Source organism: Alosa pseudoharengus, unplaced genomic scaffold (assembly GCF_046254945.1).
Source record: "Alosa pseudoharengus isolate Yale_2024_CS ecotype anadromous, Long Island Sound unplaced genomic scaffold, YU_APseudo_1.1 YU_APseudo_1.1_scf_17, whole genome shotgun sequence".
Lineage (NCBI taxonomy): Eukaryota > Metazoa > Chordata > Actinopteri > Clupeiformes > Clupeidae > Alosa > Alosa pseudoharengus.
Window position 1 is genome coordinate 8,614,628 of NW_027468640.1, and position 21,928 is coordinate 8,636,555.

Below are 21,928 nucleotides of genomic sequence, written 5' to 3' on the forward strand. Positions count from 1 at the left end.
ATATGGTATTGACTACTACAACGCCCTCTTTACAGACCTTTCAGCTTGTGCTTGTGGTGGAATCAGATGGTGCAGAATGCTGCAGCTTGTGCTTGTGGTAGAACCGTTACAGATGGTGCAGAACGTTGCAGATTGTACGTGTGGTAGAACCGTTACAGATGGTGCAGAACGCTGCAGCTTGTGCTTGTGGTGGAACCGTTACAGATGGTGCAGAACGCTGCAGCTTGTGCTTGTGGTGGAACCGTTACAGATGGTGCAGAACGTTGCAGCTTGTACGTGTGGTAGAACCGTTACAGATGGTGCAGAACGCTGCAGCCTGTCTGGTCTTCAGTCATCCAAGAAGGGCACATGTTACCCTGCTGTTCATGGAGCTCCACTGGCTACCCTTAGCCTGCATCAAATTCAAGTCACTAATGCCTGCATACAAAGTGATGCTGGGTCTGACTCTGCACCCACCTCACTTAAGCGCTCTCATAAAGGCTAATGTTACCCATCGACTGCTGCGCTCCTCCAAGGAACATCGTTTGGCACTGCTGCCCCCACACTCACGGTGTTCCAGACTATTCTCACCTGTAGTCCCCACACCCTCTGTGTTCCAGACTATTCTCACCTGTAGTCCCCACACCCTCTGTGTTCCAGACTATTCTCACCTGTAGTCCCCACACCCTCTGTGTTCCAGACTATTATCATCTGCCGCCCCCACACTCACGGTGTTCTAGACTATTCTCATCTGCCGCCCCCACACCCTCTGTGTTCTAGACTATTCTCATCTGTGGTCCCCCAATGGGGAAACGATCTGCCAAGTGCAGGGACGGATCATGGCTTGCGCCAAGTGTGCACGTGCACAGGGGCCCTCAGCCAATGGGGGCCCTCGGATTTAAAAAAAAAAATGGCCATGAATTTAGGCTAGATTATGCCCGGTGCTTCTGTCTGTTAATTTGCGGCACAACTGAATGGTGTTATGAAACCGTGGACCGAAAGAAAAATAAACTAAATGTTTTCCTGATCAATAAATACTTCTTAATTCATAAAATATAGAGGCATAACATTAGGTGGAAATGGTAGGCTATGAGGGCTCATTCAATGTGTATGCTTGTTTGCAAAAGTGAAACTGACAACCACTCGTAGGTAGGTGAGTGAAGTGGATTCCTGCAATGTTCATGAAAACAGCATAGCGATTGGATAGCCTAATAAATCGCGATTTGTTGTAGGCCTAACAGTAGCTTTTATCGTAGCAAATAGCCTATGGCGATGCCGATGACAGATAGGCCTACACTTTTTTTCACTCTTCTCGCTGGAGTAAGCGCAAAATGTGGGCTGTTGCGCAAAGAAATTGATTAGGGAGATGATCTGCATCTCCGTGGAATTCATTTCTGTGTGGGCCTGAGTTACCATATATGACATAATGTACTACATTTTCATTGTGTGAAATTGTGCACCGACCAGCCAGCAGAGCGACAGCAAAGAGAGACACGCTGGCTGCATGCGCATACTCGCCCTCGCGCGTCCCGGTCAGGGGGGGAGGGGGGGGGACATTGTGCACGGGGGGCCATACTGTATTTGTTTAATCCGTCCCTGGCCAAGTGCCACCAGAGCAGGAGTGTCCCTCTGTCTTCAAAAAACTCTTGAAGACTCGTCTCTTCCAAGGATACCTCCTCTCCCTGTGTTCCCAAGAACTAACTATGTTCATTTAGCTGAGGGGTGTCAAACTCATTGTAGTTCAGGGGCCACTTACAGCCCAATGGTGGTATCCAGCGGGCTACAGTACTATCCCTACAGTGAAGCATGGTGGTGGCAGCATCATGCTGTGGGGATATTTTTCAGTGGCAGGAACTGGGAGACTAGTCAGGATTGAGGGAAAGATGAATGCAGCAATGTACAGAGACATCCTGGAAGAAAACCTACTGTACTCCACTGCGCTCTTGACCTCAGACTGAGGCGACGGTTCCTCTTTTAGCAGGACAACGACCCTAAACACACAGCCAAGATATCGAAGGAGTGGCTTCAGGACAACTCTGTGAATGTCTTAGAGTGGCCCAGCCAGAGCCCAGACTTGAATCCCATTAGACATCTCTGGGTGATCTGAAAATGGCTGTGCACCGACGCTGCCCATCTATCCTGATATAGGTCGAGAGGTTCTGTAAAGAGGAATGGGAGAAACTGGCCCAAGCTTGTGTCTTCATATTCCTAAAGACTTCAGGCTGTAATTGCTACCAAAGGTGCCACAATAAAGTATTGAGCAAAGGCGGTAAATACTAATGTACATATGATATTTTCATTCTTTATTTCTAATACATTTGCAAACATTAAAAAAAAACGTTTTTCATGTTGTCATTATGGGGTATTGTGTGTAAAAATTTGAGGGGAAAAAATTAATTGAATCAATTTTGGAATAAGGCTGTAACATAGTGAAATGTGGAAAAAGTGATGCACTTTCCGTATGTACTGTATATACTATGAATAAACCATTCATAACTGTGTACAAATGCTTTACTGCTGAAAATGTAGGTAACTTATGTAGAAACAATGCTTTACAAATGAGGAACAAAGCATTTAATAAAAGTTTGCAAATGCTGAATATATTGCGTAGTTATTATAAAGTGTTACCTATCATTTTCATTATTCTGAATGTGTATCGGTATAATACCAGTACAGAGAATATACAGTTGTTATATAGAAAACAGACTTAAACATTGGTTAATTAATTTTCTAAATTCACATGATGTAATGGGAGGGGATTTTTTTTCTTTTTAATTTTTATTTATTGAATTTTCTAATACACCGGTGGCCACATGCCTGCATTAATACCAGAAACACTTGATTTAGTGGATGTATGGTGAGTTACCAGATACAGTAATGTTCACTTTACTTGGAATAACAAAGATAACACAAGGCTATCCCGCATAGACTTTTGGCTGGTCTCTAATAGTATTAGTGAACAGAATATTTCAGTAAATGATTTTCCATGTCCTCTAAGCAAGGGCGCTACTAGAAAATGTGGACTCTATGACAGACAACAAATCCCTGCCCTTACGTGATTATAAAGTTATATCCATATCTATTAAAATATTCCCTTCAGATAGTGGTCATAAAGCCAATTATTGGAAGTTAAACAACTCACTCCTTGGGTATGACAGACGCAAAGGAGGTGAAACAAAAGACAGATGATTGAACAGAATTTAACAGCTGAGACTTTTTGTCTTTGAAAGTACAAACTGGACGTGCTGAGCACTCAGTTTACTGCCCTGTGTGTGCCGTCAGTGTGTAGATCTCCCAGTTTACACACTTCATTCGTCACATGAACAGCAGCAGAGTGTTTAAAGCTCATTTCTTTTCCTCCTCTTCCTCCCCTCTTCTTTCTTCTCCTTCTTCTCTTTGAAGATCTGTCCATCCGATTGTGTCATCCAGGTCAGTTTGGCGTCTGCTGGCATCCCACTCTCCCTCAGTCTCTGCTGAATCTGGAGAGCAGAACCCAAGTCATTCAGAACCACCTCTAACCATGGAATGTACAGTAGTGTGTGACCAGAGAATCACTATGGCTTCATTTCCTTATGTTTACCCAGAGCAGCCCACAAATGTAGAATCACACTTCAGAATCACACTTGTAGTACAGCAACAGTACTCTCCAGCACTGTATATTAATGTCACAGTGAATATGCTGAACTAGCACACATCTCCAAATGACATCAGAAGGGCAATCCCTTATTAGTGCATTAAGGCAAAAACGAACTTAACTAACTAACTAACTTTATGCAATGCAATCTAGTTTTAAATATCGTTTAACGTGTAATCAGAATTATGGTGTCAAGGCAGCAGAAAGAGATTAAAAACCCAGATATGAGCATTCCCAGCTCAGACTCATGTAGGAGTCTGGACTCACCTGCTGTAGGAAGGCCTGCTGCACGGAAGGGTCATTGATGTTCACCTGAGAATCTACCTGAAGCTCCACTCTCACAATCTGCCTCTTCACCTCTTTGGGGTCTGCACAGAGCAACACACACATGCACAGATTGTTTGGATTAGCTAGGAAGACCCTTAGGGTGTGTTTACAATGTGTTTTTTGAAATGTGCCTTGGACGATTTGATCCCAAATGGACAGCCAAGACCCATCAAGGTTGACACACGTACAGTATCCAAGGTGCATAGCCAGAGACACAGCTGACCACTTGAGTTTAGATTCTATAACCATTATAGTCCATGAGCCAGCAGAGAAGTTGATGCCACGAGAGGGCACCAAACCAAACTCGTTTTATTTTGTTTCTCTATGCCCCCCCATGACAAAACTGTGTGATGGACTTTCCAAACTCACAGCTTAAGATTTCTACAGCCACTTAGTAACAGTAAATTTCCCTTTGAAATGGATTTAGGTGGCAAAAAGTGACCGAGTCCCAGGTCATGCATTTTTGTGTTATAGATACCTATACCTATTGTTATCAGAAAATAACAATAAAGTTTGGTGCCCTCAGTTGGCACCGATAGTGGGCCTCTGGCTAATGAACTATTACTGTCATATCTACTAGAACGCAGTGGGAACACATCAGAAAGTATTAGCAGCAGTGCAAACAGCGCAAAACAGAGTCAATGAACGCGAGAGGAGAGTAGCGAGTCTCCTCTACCAAGTCGATTAACGAATGCAGCGCAAACCACAGTCAATGAATGCAAAAGGAGAGTAGCTGACCCTCCTCTCGCGTTCATTGACTGTGGTTTGCGCTGTATTCCTTACCTAGGTTGTTTTTGCTCTGGAACATTCCTTTAGGGTAAAAATTCTTTAGGGCTAGCCTGATGAGCCAGACCCACATTAAAATGTAGGGTCTGGGAACTCACCATTCGCAGTGCTCAGTCCGAGGGGCGGGATAATCGGTTGTCTTTCAAATTCCCTCTGCACGCAATAGGATAGCGCTACAACTCATGAGTCCCATGCGTTTTCCCACCAGTGGAGCTAGTTGGCTAGTTCAAACTCTTGCCAACTTAAAAAAAGCTTAACTCGTGTCACGCTGTTCGCCAACAGCAACATCCATCTTCTTTGTTTTCAAGTAGCAGGGAATTCACGCTGAACCATTTCAACTCTGCCATAAATCGTTATGCTAGTACCACCATTATAGAGACAGTACCACCACAGAAAGGACCACCATTAGGAGCTAGTACCACCATTACAGAGACAATACCATCACAGAGAGGACCGCCATTAGGAGCAAGTTTCACCATTACAGAGACAATACCATGACAGAGAGAACTACCATTAGGAGCAAGTTTCACCATTACAGAGACAGTATCATAACAGAGAGAACTACATGTACCATTAGGAGCAAGTTTCACCATTACAGAGACAGTACCATCACAGAGAGAACTACCATTAGGACCTAGTACCACCATTACAGAGATACATCCACTAGAGCTAGGCCCTGAGATTGCAGGCCCACTCCACCATTCATACGTAATCAGCACATCTGCTCAGGATCATGCTGTTGTCTTTGTCTGAACCCCCATCAAGCAGAGAAAAGGGACAGTGACTCACCTTCATAGCAGATGAAGGGTGTTTGATGATCATCACAGCTTACATCATTCCACCACCCCACCGGTGCATTAAGAATTTCAGCACAGAACTCGTCACTGCTGCCATAATTGGGTTCTCCAGTGTTCCAGAGGCGGAATAAGGAGCTGCTGCCATCTGACCACTCCCAGGCATCTCTGAACAGGCCGATCCAGGCACCTCCAATTCCTCTGTTATTAGATGCAACTCCTACATGACTCCCTGCTCTTACTATGTTTATCTGGTCGTCCTCTTTCTGATTCCTCACACTGGCCAGGTCTGTGTGTTGTTTTCTGCAGTATCTCTGAGCGTCTGCCCAGTTCTTCTCCTCAGTAACCAGCACATATGGATGTGTGGAGTTTCCCCCTGTGGTAATGCATGGATTAACTGAGAATCAGCACAGCTTAACAGACTGAACTAGTGTGAGTTTACAAGTATACCTGCACAGTTCTGATGCATGTATTTCTGAGTAAATGAATAATCTTCTCACCATCATAGCAGATGAAGTGAAGGATGTGGCTACACCTGTCATCATGCCATTTTCCATTTACTCCCTTGTACACACACTCTTGATCACCTCCTTCTGGTTGTTGATTACCCCAGTTCCTGAACTCTGCATCATTCTCTCTGTAGAAACCCCTGTCAGCCAGAGACCACTGCCACTTGCAAGGACTACTTCCCTTCTTTAGCCCAATCCACGCCTTCTCAACACCTGCTTCATGTATCATGCTCTTCACCTTCTCCATCTCTGTCATGTTGTCTATGGTGACGAGGTCAGTGAACTTCTCTCTGCAGTACTGCTGAGCTTCTGTCCAGTTCTTCTGCTTCTTCACCACATGGAACTGACGTGGCACAGAGGAGGAGAGACTGCCCAGACCTGAGAGGAGAGAGGAGCATACACACACACACACACACACACACACATACACACACATACACACACACACACATACACACACACACACACACACATACAGACACACACACACACACACACACATACACACAGACACACACACACACACACACACACACACACACACACACACACACACACACACACACACACACACATACACACACATACACACACACACACATACACACACACACACACACACACAGACACACACACACACACACACACACACATACAGACACACACACACACATACACACACACACACACACACATACAGACACACACACACACACACACACAGACACACACACACACACACACACACACACACACACATTCACATACAAACACGTTTTTATGCATGACCGTATCGGCCGCTATCGGGACACCAAGTAGGCTGTTCAATTCTGATTTTTTACAGTGAATAAAAGACACTTCACTGATAATCACAACAGATCACAATTTACATCATAAGAACATGCACACACACGCAAACAATGTGCTTATACGGCTTAGAGTCAGGTCATACTGCTAGTCCTCCTGTGTTGTTCTTACATTTTGACACAGTCTAGCCATCTACATTTCTGCCATTCCACAGAATACTGTATGCCATGTTTTAGTCATGTGTTTATTATGTCAGGGATCATATAGGGATTGTCAAAAGGATTTTTTTGGCTGCACCAATCACATCGGTGTATCTGATATGTAGGCCACAGGCGAGCTAAACAGATGACAACAGCGCTGCGACATCGAAGTCCGGAATCAATCAGTAAACACTGGTCGTAGTGTTATCCAATTGTGTGCAGTGATATTTTCAAATGCATGCTTGGTGCCGTCCATCAAGTTGGGCCATTTTCATTACTCATAGCCAGATCCAAATCTTTGTAGATTTGGGACTAGATTTCCAGTCTAGGATGGAGTAGGATATGGAGACAACTTGACAAGCGTGATTTATTTTCGTGGACTGGACTGGGCGACGGTCATATTTTGTACCGCTATACGGTGCATCTAGTTTCTATTATGTGTAATTCTGGCAGGAAATGCATAGCAGTAAATAATATGAGCACCGTTCATCCCTGCATAATCTTTCAGCAGAAAATAAATGACCCTTCTCAATTTCTCATCTCTACATATCTACCCTTACATTCTGTACCCTTGGTTGCGCAATGATTGTTGTGTGTGTGTGTGTGTGTGTGTGTGTGTGAGTGAGTGGTTGTCATTTCCTCTGTTGTCCTGTAGATGGTGGTGTGGAGCCAGTTGTTTTGACCATTTGACATCATAACTCATATCAAATATAAATTGCAGTGCCCCTGATTAACAGAATTTCATGAAACTTAGTTTGCATCAAGAGGAATAAAATATCACACACATACAAACCATAACTATGTAAGAGAATGAATCAGTTAATCTGTTCACCTTTCACTTAATTAATTAATTAAGGGCAAGGTGAACTGGTGAGTTTCCTGAACGATTTCCTGAAAGTCCCCAAACCTATCACAAGAACGAATATTATAAGAATAATATCACGAGAAGAATATAATATTAGGTAACCCATTCTGTGGAATCACAGAGGAAGAGAATCTTGACTGTGACCTCTTAGCGCTAACGGATGGTCGACACAGCAGACGCTCATTAGAGGACTGCAGTGGGAGAGAGGGCTCGTTAAGCTGGAACATGGAATTCAAATATGTATACAAATAAGGAGGTAAGTCCCCCCCCCCCCCCCCCCCCCCCCGGACCTTCTCCAACCCGCTAATCAAACGACTTGTGTTCTCACTACAGCCGTGCGAGAAGAGAAGCGTGTATTGTACAGGGTCACAGGTGGAGCGATTACTGATTATTCTTCAGCGTGCCGTCTTCATCCTCCCATCAGACCATATCCCTAAAGCTGGGTTTCACAGTGCCGTCTTCATCCTCCCATCAGACCCTATCCCTAAAGCTGGGTTTCACTGTGTCGTCTTCATCCTCCCATCAGACCCTATCCCTAAAGCTGGGTTTCACTGTGTCGTCTTCATCCTCCCATAAGACCCTATCCCTAAAGCTGGGTTTCACAGTGCAGTCTTCATCCTCCCATAAGACCCTATCCCTAAAGCTGGGTTTCACTGTGTGTGAATGGGGTATACATAAAGGGGTGCCAATAATATTTATAAAATAATATTTATTTCTTTATGAGAATTTTTTTATTTTAATAAATTGCTACCTTCAAGGGTAAAAAGGGTTCTCCAATGTTTTCTCAGTTAGCCTTTTAAAATGATATCAGATTAGTAAACAGAATGTGCCTTTGGAACACTGGATGAATGGTTGCTGATAATGGGCAATGTACATATTGCATTAAAGATCAGCTATTTCTTTCTACAACATTTGAGAACCCACATAATGTAATCTGAAAACTGCTGCCCTGATTTAAAAAACAATGCAATTGATCTCAGCTGGTATTCTGACTATAACGGAATGGAATGGAAATTTCTAAGTGACCCCAAACTGTTGACCGGTAATGTAGGCTATGTAACCCATGTAATATTTAAATTCCTTCTTGATGAATTGTAATGGCACCTAAACTAATGTGGCAGTGTCACAACACAAAAGAAGTATTTCTTTACCCCTTTTTACTCTTTACCAGGGGTGCCAATAAATGTGGAGGGTGTTGTGTATACACACAGACAGAGAAAGAGAGAGAGGACACACACACAAACAGCACAGCACAAGCACTCATATCACAGGACCTTCTCAACACAAAACACCCAAATACACACACACACACACAAACACACACACACACAGGTGCATATACGGTACCTAGGAAGAGCAGGAGGAAGCATCCTGAGTGATCCATGACTGGAACAAAATGGAAAAACAATCATCTCTCTCTGACTAAACATTTCACTGTTCACCTGATCACAGGACAATGAGTGATCATTGCTGAACTGGTGATATTCTCATTATTATATCATAATCATAACCATGGAATTTTGAAAGAACAGCAGAAAGACAATATCGCCAAAATACCTGCATTTAAATTTTCAGATATTGTATGATTTGTTTTTACATTATTGAAGTCTGAATATCTATGCAAAAGACACACAGCCAGGTTGCGTTTGGGTAATTTATAACCCATATTCATAAAGGACACAGAGCCAGGTTGCGTTTGGGTTATTTATAACCCATATTCATAAAAGACCGTAAAGGGTCCAATGCGCATCTCCGGAGCATGACCTACCTGTGTGATGTCGTCTCTGCTGGACTCTGCTGCCTTCTGCCCCGTGTCCACCCCGTTCCTTCCTGTTAATGCCCCGCTTTTTTCCCGGGGTTTCCCCCAAACTGCCCCAGTCAGATATCACATAAAGCGATCTCTTGTCACAGACAGTTGTTTACCCAGAGCAGAATTTCCTCCACTTCACACAGACATTTACATTTAGAGTGGGAGATGACTGCAGTGATCCTGTATGTATGTAAGTTAAAGTTGTGAGGCTGCATCCAGTGAAGAAACACTGAGACTTTGATAAAGCCCAGGAGATGTGGACTTGATGCATCCAGTGAAGTGCTAAAGCCCAGGAGATATGATAGATAGATAGAGATACTTTTATTGATCCCCAAGGGGTCAAAAGGGGAAATTTGTGCTCTGCATTTTACACATCCGGGGGTAGTGTACAACACACAGTGTACACCCATTCAAACACACACACACACACCCTCAGAGCAGTGAGTACACTAGGAGCACACATACACAACCAGAGCAGCAGGCAGCTCTAGGCACCCAGAGCAGTTGGGGGTTAGGTGCCTTGCTCAAGGGCACCTCATGCGTGGATATGGATGTGGGAGAGTGCTGTTCAGTCACTGCCCCCACCCACATGTTTCCTACCAGTCGGGGATTGAACTGGCCACCCTTCAGTCACAAGTCCGATTCCCTTACCGTTAGGCCACAGATGCCCGCAATGGATGTGATGTAAGAGTTATGAAATATGAAATTAGTGTTCTGTCTCTTCAGTATTTGCATAGAGACATGCGCCAGAAGCAGATGCCAACAGCAGAAGTTCTGTTCACAAAACAAGCCCAAAATGTATAACCAAATTATGTGCAAATGCACCAACATGCACACGCGCACTCACACACAGTTCTCACACTCACCTGTGCACATCATGCTGATCAAAGTATGTTTATTAGCCTAGTAGCTCATTTGTACATTTTACATATCAAATTAGAAAACCTAATCAACCCTACACGCCACTCAGCTGCTAGTACAAACCTGGGTCATCTCTAGCATTGACTACTACAACGCCCTTATTACGGGCCTTTCAGCTTGTGCTTGTGGTGGAACCGTTACAGATGGTGCAGAACGCTGCAGCTTGTACTTGTGGTGGAACCGTTACAGATGGTGCAGAACGTTGCAGCTTGTGCTTGTGGTGGAACCATTACAGATGGTGCAGAACGCTGCAGCCTGTCTGGTCTTCAGTCATCCAAGAAGGGCACATGTTACCCTGCTGTTCATGGAGCTCCACTGGCTACCCTTAGCCGCCTGCATCAAATTCAAGTCACTAATGCCTGCATACAAAGTGATGCTGGGTCTGACTCTGCACCCACCTGACTAAACCGCTTCGCTGCACGGCGGTCATAATAAGGACAGACATAAAATTGCAACGAGCATGGAAGCAAGACACAAAGCAAAACAGCAGTGCCCATTCTGACATCAAGCACATGGTCCAACAGCGGAGGACATCGGCTGGAGATGGTTGAAGTGGCAAGGCTATAATGAAACAAAACAATATCACACTATGACTCAAACAACTCTCTAATACCATAGAGCACATAGTCTGCACCATGAGCTACCTGGCATATACATACATAAGCGTTATACCCAATGATCCCGGCAATGAAGCAATCAATTTTTTTGAGGTTAGGTGTTTTTTTTAAATATATATTGACCCGCCTATTGCAACACATCGTAATTTAGCTTTATTTGCTTCCCAGCCTGTGTTGCAAGTCAGAAGCTTGTTTATAGGCTATTATTGTTATTGTGGTTGAAACAGAAACAAAATTATGGGATTTGCCCATTAAAATTGATTTAATTAGTTAAAAAGACATCATAAATGTATGAAACTACTAGATCTAACCCAGTATAAAAATTCAGCTGATACATTTAGTAATTATCTTCATGGATGAGCTGTGGTGAATGAAAGTGTCTGAAATCAGCAGATAGTACGAGGTAAGCACATAGCCTACGTATAATAACAGTGTGGATAAGTGAATATAATCAGATCAGATATATGCAGGGCAGACTGTAAAACCACTGTAAACGGTAAATATCTACCAAATCAAAGCATTCACTGTGCCCACCTGGCCTAATATAGTTTTTACTCATATAAACCTTTTCCATATTGTAGACATTCCTGTAACCAAAGATTTGACCGTGAAGGAACTTTCTGAATGTTCTGTTAGGGAATGTCCACAGAGAACGTTCCCGCGCCCTTCAGCGGACATGCTGGTGTGACCAGCCTGTCATGTGGGATAATACAGCTGGTGTAAGATGGTCATGCTGGTGACCAGCCTGCCAATCTTGACATTGTTGGTGTAAGATGGTCATGCTGGTTTGCTAGAATGACCAACATAAGCTGGCATGGCCAGTTAAACCGGCAACATAGACCAGCAACACCAGCTCAAATGACCAGCTTGAGGTGGTACGACAAGCAAAACCAGCTGAATTATCATTGTAAGCTGGGTAAACCAGCTGAAGGTATGTTTTCTCAAGAGTTTTGCTGGTCTAGCTGGTCAACCATCATATCAAACAAGCTGGTCAACCAGCAAGCCACCTTAAGCTGGTCAGGCTGTTTTTTTCAGCAGGGCTGTTTCTCAAATGATGTACAAGAATATAGACAATCATCAAACTGATCAAAGTCATTTTTATTAGGAGTCAGCACACTAGCCCATTTGTATATTTAACATAGTGGATTAGAAAGGTTAATCACGCTCATCAGAAATAGCTAGGTACATCAGGTCAGGAACAGCAAACATTCACCACAGAACTCTACACTTGACAAAGTTGACTGTACTTTTGTGCTGTCAAAACATGACATCATTGCTAACAAACACAACACATTAAAATTGCAGTATTGAACTATATCAATTTCTGATTTCCAAAAAGGAAATATAATGGGGTCATTCCACAGGTTACTCTATACAACCACAGGTGGCACTGTGGTAACTTCAGGGTGGAAAATATTTGCATAAGACAAGTCAAATTGTTGTTTTTAAAAAGAAGGGATCATGGAGAATAAAGAGAAAAATATTTAAAAAATCTTTGTATATTCCCACAAGGTGTTTGGGTGCTCTGAAAATGAGAACCAAAATGATTTTTTACAAACTTGTGAGGTCTGCTGTTCAGACCCTGAAGGAATTTATTTTCTGTTCATTGCTTTTTGTGAGAGTGTTTCTGCTTACCTCAATAAGGAACATAAATCAAGAGCCTATGTTGAGTACAAATATGTCTTCTGAAGGCCTAAACAGAGCCCAGCCAAAAACTCCAATAACATTTTTATCAACTGTGAGGGACAGCTATGACCAAGCAGGATCATCCAGACCAAACGTGACAATTTTGCTATATACTATTCCTATTTATGTACCAGCATGCAAAATTTGAGCCTCCTATATTGCGCTATGGGCTTGTGAACTTTGACAAAAATAAGAGGCCAAACAAAATCGACACCCCCCTCCCCCCGTAAAACTGGCTGTATCTTGGAAAGTATTGATCTTACATAAAAGTAATTTTATAGTGTGTCTCCTGGGTACACCTGGTAATTTTTTCAGAATTTTGTAAGACCTAAGTGCGTGGGCCCTGGTTGAATTGACGTGGAATGACCCAATGGTAGTAACATATGAAATTGTATATAGTTGTAAAGTTGCTTATGATGAAATGAGTAGTGAAGATGAATGGGAGCGGGAGGACCCTGAGGAGTTTCTCCAAGGCTGCTCTGGACTGAGAAGGATTCAGTCACACCACTCTGTAAGAGGAGGTGAACACACACACACACACACACACACACACACACACACAATTAGACTGAAGTGTGTAGTAGCCAGTGTGTATTCATTTGTATCAGAAGACCCCCCCCCCCCACACACACACACACACACACAGACACACACACACACACACTCATGTCCATAATGAGCAAAGACTCACCCTCAGTGGTGCAGATGAAGTTGAGTTTGTCTGTCTTAGTCAGGTTGCTGACCCACAGCCCCCCTCCAGACTCCACTGCCCCGACTCTTTGTTGGAAGGACCCCGCTTGGTCGTGCCCTTGGGTCCAGTTGCTGTAGCAGACGGTCTGTCCACAGACCCAGTACCAGCCCACGCCGTAGGAGTGGAGCAGGCCCAGCCACACGTGAGCAGTGGAGGCTCCTTTAGCCCGCTCACTCACCCAGCGCTGGACCCGCTCGGACGTCACAGACACCAGGTCCACATGGTGCTCTCGGCAGTACTGCAGAGCCTCTCTCCAGGTCTTATTCTCATGGACCAGAACCAGCTTGTCTGGAGGGAAAATATGAGAGATACAGTGAGAGAATACTGATTACTGCTCAGTGCTGGAGTCCTTCTAAGATTCTCATTTTATCTGCAGTATCTAAATGTGCTGAGTGACGAAAAGTGACAAGAGTGCTGGGTCTGCACACAATAACTCATAAAAGCTTATGTTAAAAGCTTCTGACATCCACACCTCACACTCACACACCATTTTCCACACTCTCTTCCCTCCTCCCACTCCACTTCCCTCCCTTCTCTTCTCTATCCCCTCTTCTCCTCCTCCATACTTCTATTAGTACTTAATATGTAGGCACTCCTATCCTCTAGCACTAGTATTTACTGATACAGCGATAACTCATAGCTATATTCTCCTCTGCACTGTAGTTAAATGATGGGTGTGTTCGAAACGGGAGACAGCTGCCTACTGCCTCCCTCCCTACATAGAGAGCTGTCTCACTAGACATGACTTTGGATTAAATGCATCTTTTAAAAATGAGCGTAGCCCTCTAGAATCTTTGGTTAACACCAGGGGCGTTGCTAGCTATTTCAAACATTTGGGGCTAGAGCCCAGAAGTTAGAGATGTTTTTGTCCGGGGGTTCGGGAGTTTCTCCCCCGAGAGATTTTGAAAATCGGGCTGATGAACATGCAATTTTAACCTACTATGAGAATTAAAAGGAAGGCAATTGTAGTGACTCACGTCACGGCATTCTGAATATTTTGATGTTTAAAGCCCGTGTAAGGAGAACGTCTCTTCTGCCAAAGTGCACCACATACAACACCCAAAATATGACATTAAAATAGCCTGTAGAATAAACATCGTCATGCACCTCTATCAAGTGCAGGTGTAAGCGTTCGTCTCGGGATAAACATTTGGACGTCATCCCCTTCAATTAATGGGCTATGGGTGCCTTGAAAGCAATGCATTTGGGTTGTGTAGGCTATCACGAACTTTTGCCTAAAGAAAAAGTTCATTCTGTCAAAATCAAGCCCAACATGCATTGCTTGGAAGCCCCCTCAAACGAGGTCAGGTTTACCATATTTACTGCGCATGTGATTCAATAGTAGCCTTAATCACGATATATTGAAACTGAGCTGATCGAAATGTCCTCCTGGGTTGCGGGAGATGATGACACACTGTGAGTTTCCGCTTCTTGTCCCTGCTCTGCCATTTTTTTCTCTAAATAAACTTCTAATATCCATTTGTCCTTCTGTACACTTATTTCGCTAAGGCTAGTTAGTAGAAGCACGAAACAGCAATGCGTAATAGCGTAGAGGAGAATTGAAATTGCAACATTGTGCAACAAATGATTCTAAACCTGCCCAGATCACGTCAGATTTTCTTGCGCTGCTGTTAATGCACACAATGGACACAAAACACAAAAGCCTCTTCTACGGGGCTATTTATTTCATTCACGATTAGAGTTTTTGTTGTTGTTGTTGACGGTCCATAGATCCGGGGCTATCCCCAGAGGATCCGGGGCTATAGCCCCGAATTCCCAGGTCTAACGACGCCACTGGTTAACACTACGGTATGACGTTAGCAAAGGCCTGACGTTAAACTAAATTAGCTTACGTAAGCTAGCAGGCTAACGGTATAAATTAGTTTTACGGCCGGCAGATATATCAGACCAGACGCTATTAATGGTTACAACAATGACATAATCAGATAGTAAATTGTTTATTTCTCATCTCTAATCTACAAATCTAAGCAAAATAAGGTCACACAAATGACATTTTAAACAGATTCAGCAGCCATTACCGATGTCATCCGCCATGTTTCACAGCTGTTTCAGACGTTGCCGCAAGGGATTATGGGTAGGAGGGAGCATGAAGTGTGCATCGATGCTGCCTCCAAAAATGACTGTTATTTGGGAATTCTAAGATATTTCGAACCGCACTTGCTGCCTTGCTCCCCAGTTAGATATCTTAAAAGGCAGCAACTTTACCCGTTTCGAACATACACGATATTCTAACACTGTAGCCCTGTAGTTTAAAAGTTTGAATCTTAAAATGTTCATAGCTTACATTTTATTCCATTGATGTAGTGTAGCTCTGTAGCTTAAACCTAAAAATGCTTAAATGTTAATAGCCTAAATGTTATTCCATTGCTGTAAGTCGCTTTGGGCATCCACCAAATGAATAAATGTATATAAATGTATGAGAGAGGCAGTACCAGAGAGGACCGCCATTAGGAGCTACATGTAGTACCACCATTACAGAGACAACATCATAATAGAGGGCACCACCATTAGGAGCTAGTACCACCATTACAGAGACAACATCATAATAGAGGGCACCACCATTAGGAGCTAGTACCACCATTACAGAGACAACCTCATAATAGAGGACACCACCATTAGGAGCTACATGTAGTACCACCATTACAGAGACAACATCATAATAGAGGGCACCACCATTAGGAGCTAGTACCACCATTACAGAGACAGTGCCATCACAGAGAGGACCACCATTAGGAGCTAGTACCACCATTACAGAGACACCATCACAGAGAGAACCACCATTAGGAGCTAGTACCACCATTACAGAGACACCATCACAGAGAGGACCACCATTAGGAGCTAGTATGGTGGATTTTCATGATTTAAAGGGATGTAATCAGGGGTTTCATAAGGGTTTATAATATTGCATGGGTTTTCATGTTTTAGAAGAATGTAGTCATGAGTGTCATACGTTTTTATGTCACTGCATGTGCTGTGAGCAGGGTGAGGTCATTGTATCTTGTGTAGGCCAGACCAACTATCAGAGGAGTGAGGTGAGTGGAAAAGTACTGGGGGTACCAGGATGAGGAGCATCTCCTCCTTACATGGTCAAGGGAAGGGGGTGTTATCCAGCTGGTGAGCACCGGACAGGACAGGGAGTAGGAGGCCGCTGTGTCTTATGATTTAGGGCCTGTCCAGCTAGGAAGAGAATCAGATAAGAAGGCCCTATTTCCCCAAACTGGAAAGAACCAGAAAACCTCTATTTTACATATGTTTCCTATGCATTAGACAGGTTTGCATATAGTTTTATGCATGATGGGAAGATGGTTTCCACCAATGTAAGCGACCCTGCTTAATGCTGATTGCTGAAAGGTGTTTTTGGGGATGACGTGAGAGGGTGGCACTTCTCGAGGGCCAAGGGGTATAAAATATAGTGTATAGCCCTCCGTAGGCAGATTTCGTCGGGGGCCCCAGCTGATGACATCTCCTCCCTATTGCTTTGATGGTTGGTCTGGACTTTGGTTAGGCTGTACTATCATTGCAATATGGAGAATAAAGATCAACAGTCTTCAGAAAGTCTTCTGTCTACATTGTCTCCTTCGGACGCCTTGTTCCAGAGTGCTAAATTACTAAATAGTCAAGTGGTAATTGTTAATTGGCAAATTGGATTCGGAAGTGGACATTTTCCACGACACTAGTACCACCATTACAGAGACAGTACCATCACAGAGAGGACCACCATTAAGGAGCTAGTACCACCATTACAGAGACACCATCACAGAGAGGACCACCATTAGGAGCTAGTACCACCATTACAGAAATAAATCCACTAGGCCCTGAGATAGCAGGCCCACTCCACCATCTTAAGGGCATCAGCACATCTGCTCAGGAGCATCAGCAGGTCATGACAGTGACTCACCTTCATAGCAGATGAAGTGACCACGATGGTGACATCCTGCATCGATCCACCAACCGGATATAATTTGAGTGCATGCCACACCCGGATTATTGGGTTCTCCAGTGTTCCAGTGGCGGAATGAGGAGCTGCTGCCATCTGACCACTCCCAGGCATCTCTGAACAGGCCGATCCAGGCAGATGTATCTCCTCTAACTTCCTCTATCTGGTCGTTCTCTGTCTGATTCCTCACACTGGCCAGGTCTGTGTGGTTCTCTCTGCAGTATTTCTGAGCATCTGCCCAGTTCTTCTCCTCAGTAACCAGCACATAGGGATGTGTGGAGTTTCCCCCTGTGGTAATGCATGGGTCAACGGAGAATCAGCACAGCTTTACAGTCTGAACTAGTGTGAGTGTAACAAACAGTCGCATAGTATGGCTGCCTCTATCCATGAGTGAGTCGGAATTTACGTCAGTGTACATCAGGTCATTACACACGTCAGGCACGCCTGCAGGTGTACGTCCGTACGCACTGTGCGTACCATCAGGCTACTCAACAACGAGAGAAAATTTCCCTTGTGTGTGTGTAATGTGTATTCACACTAAATTGGCCCACCATACCTTCCCAACTATGCACAGTATCCCATTAGCTGCATGCCATCAGGCTATTTACAATTTTATATTACGTAACTTAGTGAACACGTTATCAAAATTAACGCGCACGCATTTTGTTTGAGCAGGAGACAGAATACGCACGCAGGCACGCAACTAGGCTACTTGTTGTTTTCTTTTACTCGGCTATATATGGTTATCAGCACACAATGTTGAGCTAATTCACTAACTCAATACTCATCATCACAAACAACGAAAACAGAAAGTATGGAGGCAGCAAAGCTAGAGGAGTTATTCCAGATGGGCAAGAACAAGGTAGGCAATTGGTGTGCTTGTCAGAACATTAGACTGCATTACAGCTGTTTAAATCCAGACGTCACGGTACGTTAGACAAAACAAGGTAACTTTAGCCTGTATAGGGCTGTATCAAGTTGTCCAAATGAATAGGTCATTGCAGGGGGGGGGGGGGGTGGGTGTGTATACAATAGCATTAATTCCTGCAGGCGCCCCTGACACACGTCATCATTCTTAGATCTGCACAGTTTGGATGCATGTATTGCTGAGTGAATGAATAACCTTGTTCTGAATGAAAGAAGTTGGATTCTCACCATCATAGCAGATGAAGGAATCGCTGTCACTACACTTGTCATCACACCATTCTCCATTTGCATGTTTCATAGCCACACACTCTTCTTCAGCACCTCCATTGTTTTGGTTTGAAGCCCAGTTCGTGAACTCTGATTCATTCTCTCTGTAGAAATCCCTGTCAGCCAGAGACCACTGCCACTTAGGACTGCTTCCCTTCTTCAGCCCAATCCACGTATTTCCAGCACCTGCTTCATTGATCAAGCTCTTCACCTTCTCCATCTCTGTCATGTTGTCTATGGTGGCGAGGTCAGTGAACTCCTCTCTGCAGTACTGCTGAGCTTCTGTCCAGTTCTTCTGTTCCTTCACCACATGGAACTGACATGGCACAGAGGAGGAGAGACGGCTGAGACCTGAGAGGAGAGAGGAGTACACACACACACACACACACACACACACACACACGCACACACACACACAAACACACACACACATTCACATACAAACACATGTTTTTATGCATGCCAGTATCAGCCGCTATCAGGACACTAAGTAAACTGTTACATTCTGAATTTTTACAGTGAATAAAAGACACTTTGCTGATAATCACAACAGATCACAATTTACATTATAATAACATGCACACACGCAAACAATGTGCTTATACGGCTTAGAGTCAGGTTATACAGCTATCCCTCCTGTGTTGTCCTTACATTTTGCCACATTTTAGCCATCTACATTTCTGCCATTTTTTTGCCACAGAATACTGTATGCCATGTTTTAGTCATGTGTTTATTATGTCAGGGATCATATAGGGATTGTCAAAAGGATTTTTTTGGCTGCACCAATCACATCGGTGTATATGATATGTAGGCCAGAGGCGAGCTAAACAGATGACAACAGCGCTGCGACATCGAAGTCCGGAATCAATCAGTAAACACTGGTCGTAGTGTTATCCAATTGTGTGCAGTGATATTTTCAAATGCATGCTTGGTGCCGTCCATCAAGTTGGGACATTTTCATTACTCATAGCCAGATCCAAATCTTTGTAGATTTGGGACTAGATTTCCAGTCTAGGATGGAGTAGGATATGGAGACAACTTGACAAGCGTGATTTATTTTCGTGGACTGGACTGGGCGACGGTCATATTTTGTACCGCTATACGGTGCATCTAGTTTCTATTATGTGTAATTCTGGCAGGAAATGCATAGCAGTAAATAATATGAGCACCGTTCATCCCTGCATAATCTTTCAGCAGAAAATAAATGACCCTTCTCAATTTCTCATCTCTACATATCTACCCTTACATTCTGTACCCTTGGTTGCGCAATGATTGTTGTGTGTTGTCATTTCCTCTGTTGTCCTGTAGATGATGGTGTGGAGCCAGTTGTTTTGACCATTTGACATCATAACTCATATCAAATATAAATTGCAGTGCCCCTGATTAACAGAATTTCATGAAACTTAGTTTGCATCAAGAGGAATAAAATATCACACACATACAAACCATAACTATGTAAGAGAATGAATCAGTTAATCTGTTCACCTTTCACTTAATTAATTAATTAAGGGCAAGGTGAACTGGTGAGTTTCCTGAACGATTTCCTGAAAGTCCCCAAACCTATCACAAGAACGAATATTATAAGAATAATATGACGAGAAGAATATAATATTAGGTAACCCATTCTGTGGAATCACAGAGGAAGAGAATCTTGACTGTGACCTCTTAGCGCTAACGGATGGTCGACACAGCAGACGCTCATCAGAGGACTGCAGTGGGAGAGAGGGCTCGTTAAGCTGGAACATGGAATTCAAATATGTATACAAATAAGGAGGTAAGTCCCCCCCCCCCGGACCTTCTCCAACCCGCTAATCAAACGACTTGTGTTCTCACTACAGCCGTGCGAGAAGAGAAGCGTGTATTGTACAGGGTCACAGGTGGAGCGATTACTGATTATTCTTCAGCGTGCCGTCTTCATCCTCCCATCAGACCCTATCCCTAAAGCTGGGTTTCACAGTGCCGTCTTCATCCTCCCATCAGACCCGATCCCTAAAGCTGGGTTTCACTGTGTGTGAATGGGGTGTACATAAAGGGGTGCCAATAATATTTATAAAATAATATTTATTTCTTTATGAGAATTTTTTCTTTTAATAAATTGCTACCTTCAAGGGTAAAAAGGGTTCTCCAATGTTTTCTCAGTTAGCCTTTTAAAATGATATCAGATTAGTAAACAGAATGTGCCTTTGGAACACTGGATGAATGGTTGCTGATAATGGGCAATGTACATATTGCATTAAAGATCAGCCATTTCTTTCTACAACATTTGAGAACCCACATAATGTAATCTGAAAACTGCTGTCCTGATTAAAAAAAAGAATGCAACTGATCTCAGCTGGTATTCTGACTATAATGGAGTGGAATGGACATTTCTAAGTGACCCCAAACCTTTGACTGGTAATGTATGTAACCCATGTAATGTTTAAATTCCTTCTTGATGAATTGTAATGGCACCTAAACTAATGTGGCAGTGTCACAACATAACAGAAGTATTTCTTTACACCCCTTTTTACTCTTTACCAGGGGTGCCAATAAATGTGGAGGGTGCTGTATATACACACAGACAGAGAGAGAGAGGACATGCACACAAACCGCACAACACAAACACCAGGGCTCGAATTACGTGGGAGCCAGAGGGAGCCGAGCTCCCATAGACTGGCTCCCATGAAAGCAACAAAGTCAAAAACCTGAGGGGGTCTCTCATATCTGAATATCTGTATCTGAATATCTGTAATTTAATCTTAAACAACCGCTCATTATCCATCCCTGTGCGATCTCTTACCATTAAAGACCTTAAATTCAAATATAGCCTACTACGGGACGTAGACCTACACTACGCTCTTGAACGCAGCATGACACTTCACCACCACCACACCACTAGACTATATGAGCAAACTGTATCAATTTGACAGCACTCGCAAATCTGAAGAAGTCACCCTGCTTTGATGTGAGTGTTTTGTCTATTTACATAGGCGTTCATTGGGCTAGCCTACATGGTTTGATACGTGCTGAAAAGTCCTGTTTGCTGTTGAACTTGCGCTTCACCTCTTCTATGTTGATTGACAAAGCCATAAATTATGGCCCATAATGCAG

At 43.5% G+C, this 21,928-nt stretch overlaps 2 protein-coding genes across 2 annotated transcripts in view; both read right to left on the reverse strand.

The window, feature by feature from the left end:
* Nucleotides 1-2,805: 2,805 nt before the first annotated feature.
* The window catches only part of LOC143127196 (C-type mannose receptor 2-like), a 110,768-nt gene continuing 91,645 nt past the window's right edge, over nucleotides 2,806-21,928 (reverse strand). Inside the window, exons 5-6 of the mRNA XM_076288531.1 lie at nucleotides 3,881-3,981; nucleotides 2,806-3,458 (exon numbers count right to left, since the gene is read on the reverse strand). Of these exons, the coding sequence (XP_076144646.1) occupies nucleotides 3,318-3,458; nucleotides 3,881-3,981 (242 nt within the window). The 3' untranslated portion in view covers nucleotides 2,806-3,317. The remainder of the gene's footprint in view (nucleotides 3,459-3,880; nucleotides 3,982-21,928) is intronic.
* Nucleotides 13,116-20,184, reverse strand: LOC143127819 (C-type mannose receptor 2-like). Its single transcript, XM_076289536.1, has 5 exons — nucleotides 20,085-20,184; nucleotides 18,800-19,189; nucleotides 17,606-17,932; nucleotides 13,627-13,974; nucleotides 13,116-13,444 (listed from the first exon to the last, which is right to left on the reverse strand). The coding sequence occupies exons 1-5, from the start codon at nucleotides 20,182-20,184 to the stop codon at nucleotides 13,431-13,433; spliced, it is 1,179 nt and encodes a 392-aa protein (XP_076145651.1). The 3' UTR covers nucleotides 13,116-13,430.

Excerpts from the sequence above, each read along its gene's own strand:
- LOC143127819 (XM_076289536.1), bottom strand. The coding sequence starts at position 20,184 with ATGTCAAATGGTCAAAACAACTGGCTCCACACCATCATCTACAGGACA. Across the intron at positions 17,933-18,799 it reads TTCCTTCATCTGCTATGATG|GGGGAAACTCCACACATCCC; the intron begins GTGAGAATCCAA and ends GCATTACCACAG. Across the intron at positions 13,975-17,605 it reads TCACTTCATCTGCTATGAAG|ACAAGCTGGTTCTGGTCCAT; the intron begins GTGAGTCACTGT and ends TTTTCCCTCCAG.